Consider the following 7784-nt stretch of genomic DNA (forward strand, 5'->3'; position numbering starts at 1 on the left):
AAGGCTGCTGGGAAATGTATTCAAACGGAGACGCGTCGAACTCAAATCCATATATAAAGGTCAGCTGTGAGGTATTCAGCAAAGTGTTACCTTCCGCATGTCGCCGTGGTTTATTTGGAGTTTAAGGGGTGAATGCGTCTCCGTTTGGAACATGCGAGCGTTCACTGCAAACAAGTAGCCTGGTTGTCACTGTGTTCGGTAGCGTTAGCCACGCTAGCTGGCTTTTTCGGCTCGGTTTTCTACCAAATTCCTCCTCGGGTCGTGCCGTTGTCTGCTGTGAGGCACTGAAGAGCACGCATGGTAAGGAAGAGCAGCGACTGGCGCGTCGCTTTGGTTTCAGAAGTTGATGGGCAGATCACTGGGGAACGCCATTTTTTATTGACTTTAGGTCCGGCAACTCCTTTGAACTAATCTCACTTTTTCTCTATCTCGTCAAGTTTTTGGAGCAAATGTAAATAAAGCACTAGGATGGAATAGTTAGACGTTTTGAAAACAAACAAAAAAACAACAACGCATAAACCAAAATGGAACTTACAACGGTATGCCCATGGTTACAAGGTTAAGAGAAAAAGGCAGCACAAATGCTCTTAATTCCTACTATGCGAGCTTTCTGTTTGCAGCTCTTGACAGTACTGAGCTACTGTCTCGATGGTGACCGCACAAACAAGTTGCCACGCAGCTGGCAAGTCTAACGACAGCTAATCGATGGGATTTTGCTGATGTGGAGGAGAAAAAACTTGATGTGCTAAAAAATTTGGGAATCAGCGTGCCAATTTTAGTTTTAATCAGCGTAAAAATCGAAGTCAACAGCAATTTTTTTTCAAATTGCTCCCCAGTGTAATGATCATCCTCTCGCATTGAACTGCTCCTCTTCGTTGGGACCAAAAAACTCAAGACAAATAATTCAAAGTCCGGTGGCAACACACACAAAAACGTAATTCTTGTCAGCGGGTTTATTGCACACAAAATGGACACAACCATGTCTTGGATTGAGAAAAGGGGAAAATGATCACATCAGAGACCAATCAAGTCAAAAGATGGATAAATGAGGCCATAGAAATAAGAAGGCCAGGGGGCATACGCACACCTGCCACGCCATTCTTCGGCGGCAGGCACCATCATGTTGGGGAATTTGGCTTTGAAAGTTTCTTCTGTTGTGAGACACGTGACCGCAGGAAGCGCTGACGGCTCCGACGAAGGCTGAAAGCGTCAGCTCAAAGTCTTAGCCGGGAAAAAGAGCTGCTCTTTACCCCCAAAATATTTGTCTCAACACAAGGAAACTGAAGGGGGAAAGCGAGCCGGAGCAGCCTCACGGATGAGCATTTTGACTTTCGGGCTCATTTAATGCTCATCGTCTGAAAGAGTTAATCAAAATGACAATCGGCGACTAACTCCACACGACCCCTCGTCTGTCTCATTTGCTGTCTGTGCGAATCGGGGTCATCGGCGCGGCCACGTCACGATGTGTTTAAGAGCAGTTTGGAAAAACGGAGTTCGAAGGCAACTGGATTGTTTTAATGGCTGCAAAATGTGTGTGTGTGGGGGGGGCAGATTAAGATTCCCCTTCCCCGCTTAACTAAACCCTGCTGCACTTTGATGAAGTGCTGACATTCAACTGCACTCTTAATCTTAAATCCCTTTCTAAATTAAATTAGGATATTTCATGTGCATGTTGTAAATTGGACTCAAGTCCTGCAATGAAATTGCGGGATTATATCGTTTCATAGTTTGGAATGCAGACGTGGCAAAAGTACTCGCACTGCACTTAAAGTAGAAGTACTGATTCAACTCCTTTTTACAAAGTCAAAATTACAGACTGAAGGAAATGTGCCAAAGTGCAAAAGTATAACACACTTTTTAACTGTCACTGATCTACAATATCGGACACATTTTCCGGTCTCGCCTGACTTGACAAGAAGTAGCCCGATGATCGTAAAAGGCAGGATACGTTGGTATCGTAACACGTCGTGCGGTGCCGCTTTGCCGGTGTCCGAGATGCGGGCAAATTTGGTGGCAGTAGTCTGACCTCGTGCCGTCGCGAAAGACCTCATTTGTCTTCGAGTCTGAAATAAGGGCGCGGGTGGGCGATATCTTGGTTCCCCGAATCTGCTGCGTCGGCGTCATTGTTCACGATCCCTGCGTCACATTTTTGTCATGTTGTCATCCGTGGCATTTGAAAAAAGCAGCAGGTCTATTTTGACAAAGTAAGGAGTAGAAAGTACCGACATCGGTTTTCAAATGGAGCGAGCACGAGTGAAAAGTCGTCCAGAAAAAGTAAAGTACAAATGCAAAATCCACTGATGTTTAGTAACAAAGTATTTGTACTTCGTTACTTCCCACCTCTGTCTGCTTGTAAACTGTGTTGACCTCAACTTCCCCTCCTCGGCAGGAGGACGTTGGCGCTCAAATGTCCCGGTTTTGCAGCCCCGTCTACAGTCGATACTGGCGGCACTACCGGCAGGCCGCGGCCTGGCACCAGCGGCACTGGCGAGCCTACCGGAAGGCCTGCCGGGCCGCTCACGGCCCCGTCTGGCGTCCCGGCAGCCGAGAGCGCTATGCGGACTGGCGCCCGGACGAAAGGGACGGCGAAGAAGGGGCGAGTAGTTCGGACGACGAGATCGAGTGCGACGTCAGTAACATGGAGATCAGCGACGAGCTTCGGGAGTTTTTTGCCCAGACTGAGAAACACAGACGGGAGTTAAGTAAGTGGAGTTTTTCACTGGTCGTCTTTAATAGCATCATTGTCGAGGTGTTTCAACTCGGGCTTTCATGAACAATTATTTTAGTCATCGATTAATCTGTCGGTTAATCGGTTAAAAACATTCTTTAATTTCCATTCCTTTATTCGAGGAATGGAAATTATTATTTGGATTCAACACAAAGATAATTTGTCAGAAATCTGAGAATATTTACAGTTGACAGGCTGAAATTCTGCAATGTGTCTAAATGAAAATAAATAAAATATACTTGTGTACGCCGGCACGGCGATCGACTGGTCAGCACATCTGCCTCACAGTTCTCGGGACCGGGGTTCAAATCCCGGCCCCGCCTGTTCGGAGTGTGCATGTTCTCCCCGTGCCTGGCTGGCTTTTCTCCGGGCACTCCGGTTTCTTCCCACATCCCAAAAACATGCGCGGTCGACTCTAAATTGCTCGTCGGTTTGAGTGTGGGTGTGAATGGTCGTTGTTTTTTTTTTGTTTTTTTATATGTGCCACCGGTTCAGGGTGTACCCCGCCTCTCGCCCGAAGATAGCTGGGACGGGCTCCACCATGCCGGCGATCGGCGTGAGAATAGTTTGTACGTGTTGTGTATTTAAAAGAAACACAGCTGTGCGGTAGCAAACACTGAAAAACGGCATTAACGAAGACCATCAGTGTCGCAATGTTAGAAGCCTTTATGCAACGGATATTCGAAGATAGACGGTGGAGTGACATGTATACAGACAATATTGTCTATCAATATATTTAGCCTTCGATTAACCTGCCATGCTGAAAACATTTTCAGCACATATCTTGCAACATATTTCATGTATTCCGAAAGAAAACACGGAAATGACTTTACAGTCCGTTTAGAGGGAGGTTCGGGCCTTCGTTTAGTGCGGCCCTAGCCTTGCCTGATGGAAAGGTCGTGCCTTGCCGCCATCTTGTGGCCATCATTGGCAGTTGGGGGGGGGTCTCAGCGCCACGTCCCAAAAACAGTGAGCTGCTGTCAGCCACAGCTCACACGACGATTCGGCGACCCCGCCTCTTAAAGGCACGTGCTTGATGCGGATACAGTCTTTACTATACTGTGAATGCATTCAATTTGTTTGTCCTCAAATGAGTGTGTTCCAAAAGGTTTTTAAACGGGGTTTGGCTGCGGTCACCTTCCTGTCCCCGCAGGGGAGCGGCAACAAATGGAGGCCGAGCAGCAGGACGCCTACGTCCCGGCCGACCAGGACCCGCGCAGCGTCTCCCGCCGAGCCGGCGCGGCCCCGCCCGCCGAGCGGCCGGGCGAGAGGCGCGGGGCCGAGATGAAGAAGCTGTACGGCGAGGATGCGGCCAAGATCCTGGCCATGGAGGCGGCCATGCAGCTCACCTTTGACAGGAACTGTGACCTCAAGCAGCCCAAGTACTGGCCCGTCATCCCGCTCAAACTTTAGTGCTCGCTCGATTTAAAAGCGAAAGTGGTTCAAGAGACTTCGGGGCGAGGTTCTGAACTTTGCGGCGATGTGAACGGATTGAAACAAATGCCTCCTTGTCTGTTTGTCCTCACCCCTTTTTGTTTCCCCCCCCAGCGAGCTGGTCCCCATCTGTTCAGCCCCACGAGAACCCCTCCCCCACGGCTGCCTTCAATGGTTGCAGCGTTTATCTCTCTCTTATTTCTCTCGGCGGGCACGTACGCTGCAACCTGCCTTTTGACTTTCAAGTGTCTGTTTGAATAAAACCTGATGTGTTCACCTTTGCCGTGTTGTGAATTGTAAGTGCTACTTAAAATCGAGATGAACCAAAAGAATCATTAAGTATTAGGAAAAGTACAATATAAATGTGATTTATTATCATTGGATCCGTTCTAATGTCCAACCATTTGTGTATTTTCGTCGGTTGGACAACGTTACAGCGTGCTTCGTGAGTTGGAAGAAAACAAACGTGTGGACGGCTTTTGGAAACATCGTGTTGAGTGTTGTGTTACGTTCCCGTGCTTTAAGCCTTTCAGCAACAGATTGAACACCAGCCTGTAGACAAATAAATATATATATATATATATATATATTCTTTATCCTCTGTGCAGAACGACCACTATTAGTGTTGTACCGATGTATGTTTTCTGAGGTGCGATAGGATGGAGTGCTATTTTCCCTCATTAACTAGAAATGACAACCTTTTTGGAATGGATTAGTTTCGTTTTTGTATCTCAAGGCACCACTGTATTCCTTTCAGTTTGCCCTTTTGCCCACCCAACGTGGTGCCCTTGGGGAGGGTTAGTATGGCGCCCCCTCCATCTGTGATTTCTATACACTTACAAAAGAAAGCAAGTTGTTTTTGCCATTTGTCTGAGATAATGTGTCACCCAATTCGAAATCCATATATATTAAAAGCAATTGTAAATAGCTTATTATTATACTTGAATGTAGAAATTCAAACCCTAATGGACACATATAGTGCCGTCTGCTATTGTATTTATTTTTTTTAATTCGCATATTCCATTCGTGAAATGTTGACGGGCAAATGTTTACTATGGCATGTGGGAATTGAAAGTTTTGGAGTATTAATAATAAAAGTAATGTGCACTCTAATACAAAGTTAATACCTCCTTTTATATTATACAAAAATGTATTGGAGGGGATTGGCGACGTATCGTGCAATGATTTATCATATGATTATATATGTTTCTACGTTTCACATATGCAATTCAAAGCGTGATACTTGAGCGAGGCGCAGGTATTGAATCTGTCCGCTTGAGGTCGCCATCCACACAGCTACACAAGCACATGCCTGTTGAAGGCAGGTGCGCTCTGCTTGAATGATGTGAACAGATTTGCTGCTTGAACTATTCGCACCAATCCTCGCACTGATAATCCTGGCAATACCGTCAGCCAAAAGCATTACGCGAACCCACAATTCATTGCGGGGATGTTCTCAACTGTAGTACCGTAGTTGTAGAGAAACAAGCTAAACCTTGCTCTTGACTTGCACATGTTCCTGTGGATATTGTTACGAGTGTGTGCATAAGCTATTCGTCGGTCTAAGGTTGTGAATTTATTTCATAACACTCTGACCGTGGCTTGGGTTTCTAAAAGTGGCTTACTGGGGATGTTCTTTGTATCCTTATGCAATTTGGTGACTTACCGAATGTATGAGTTGAGTTTAATCAGTAAGGCTTCATCTTCAATTCAATTCAATGACTAAAACTGCGTTCTACCATCTGACGAACATATCCAGAGTGAAGGCTCGCATGTGTCAAGCAGACCAGGAGAAGCTCATCCATGCTTTTATCTCAAGTAGACTTGACTATTGTAATGGTCTTCTGACTGGACTCCCCAAAAGGAGCATTAAACAGCTGCAGCTCGGGTTCTGACCAGAACGAAGAAGTCGGAGCATATAACTCCAATTCTAAAGTCTTTACACTGGCTTCCAGTCAGCTTTACAATAGATTTGAAAGTTCTGCTACTGGTCTATAAATCACTAAACGGTTTAGGTTCTGAATACATGAATGAAATGCTTATGAAATATAAACCCAGTAGGGCTCTGAGATCGACAGACTCGGAGTCAAATAGTGGAGCGCAGAGTACAAAGCAAAAATGGTGAAGCAGCATTTGGCTGTTATGCTGCACACAAATGGAAGAAGTCGCCAACAGAAGTGACGTCGTAACCCTTCTCCACCACATTTCCTTCTCGGGACCAGTTCTCCAGGCGTGCACAGAAGATGGCTAAGGGACTGAAAAGATCTTTTTCTTTCAAAAACCAAAGGCGCAAGAAATCAGGTGATTTTCAGAGGAGGCTCTCTGCATTTGACTTTGTCACTGGCTGTGTTGGCTGTCGGAAGCTTTGCGCCTGTGCGCACGCTCTACATAATACGCCTCGTCTGATTATTGTGCATCTCTGTTAATCAGTTTAAAGGATTAAAGGAAAAGAAACCTCACACGGTCTGCTCGCTTTCACCGTTTCACTGTCGTCGTCCACCCCCCCTCCCTACCCCCCTTCGTAATCACAGTTTGGAAAATGTTACGACTTAACTTTGTTCCTCACTGAGTGCGCATGTGCACAAGTAGGTCTCCTCTTCGAAATTTGTCGCATCCCGCCGGCCAGGATTTGAAGCTCTTGAAGAATTCTGGTTGAAATTCCGTCCATTCTCCATTTACTTTGTGAGTATTTGAATGACACTTCAAATACTCGCCCACGCACAAGGAGACGATGGCGTGTTTGCACGCAGCCACCGAGCGGCGCCTCGTGTGTCGATCGGATTTGCAACGAACGATCCGCTCGCTCGGCTGCGGATTCGACGGGCTGTGCCAGCTCCGAGCACAGAATAGAATTTTCGTTGCCGTGTGGCGGCATATATTTCGCTTAGACGTAGAAACGCACAAGCTCTGTCCTTGTCTCCCGTTGGCAACATCCGGTTTCAACAATGCAGCCAGACTGTTTATGGCCCTCAGAAGTAGCCAACATGATTTCTTGCGATGGGCCTCTTCCTACAGAAGGTCCTTGCAAACTTCTTGTGTTTCTTCACGCCGTCACTGTTGCCATGAGGAGCCTTTCTTGGACGGGCCGCATTCCCTCCATCGCCCGTTTGACCCCTTCGTCAATGCAACCTTTGCGCTCTACGCGGCACGCGACGACCACCGCGTCCCCTCTCGCGAGGATTGGCTGCGGCGCGCCGTAGCTGCAAAACGGATGCTGAGGCAGACAGGCACCGAGCAGGAATAGTAATAACGGCAAATTGGAACCGCAAAAGTCATCAATGAGCGCAAAGTGAAAAGAAAGTCTTCTTCGAAGTTTGCTACGCCACAGAGAAGAGTGTTGGTAACAACCCTGCCAAATTTGAATGGTGAAAAAAGTATATAAAAATCGTTATCAATTCCACCGTTCTCGATTCGAACGCCGTGGGCGGGGCCTCTGAATGCGCAGAAACCACGCCCCACTCCACTGTCAGCTGTCAATCCAATACGACCTCTACCACCTGGAAAAATGGATGCTACTTCGCCTGGAATCTTTCTTATGCCTTCCCGTAACCACACGAAACCAAGATGGAGAAGATATCCGCTTCGTGCCTCCGTTGGCTGTGATCTATCCCACCGGCACATT

The 7784-nt window shown here is 46.9% G+C and overlaps 1 protein-coding gene across 4 annotated transcripts; it reads left to right on the plus strand.

The window, feature by feature from the left end:
* The first annotated feature begins 7 nt into the window (after window positions 1-7).
* gemin8 (gem (nuclear organelle) associated protein 8) lies at window positions 8-5237 on the plus strand. 4 transcript variants are annotated; one of them, XM_061666959.1, is made up of 3 exons: window positions 8-59; window positions 2390-2702; window positions 3882-5237. In XM_061666959.1, exons 1-3 carry the CDS (start codon window positions 15-17, stop codon window positions 4139-4141), a joined length of 618 nt encoding a protein of 205 aa, XP_061522943.1. In that variant the 5' UTR covers window positions 8-14; the 3' UTR covers window positions 4142-5237. The 4 variants fall into 4 exon arrangements, with proteins under 4 accessions (XP_061522943.1, XP_061523107.1, XP_061523177.1 ...); XM_061667123.1 differs by having other exon boundaries at window positions 15-300; XM_061667193.1 differs by having other exon boundaries at window positions 20-71.
* The last annotated feature ends 2547 nt before the right edge of the window (window positions 5238-7784 follow it).

This window comes from Phycodurus eques, chromosome 1 (assembly GCF_024500275.1).
Source record: "Phycodurus eques isolate BA_2022a chromosome 1, UOR_Pequ_1.1, whole genome shotgun sequence".
NCBI classification, from domain to species: domain Eukaryota; kingdom Metazoa; phylum Chordata; class Actinopteri; order Syngnathiformes; family Syngnathidae; genus Phycodurus; species Phycodurus eques.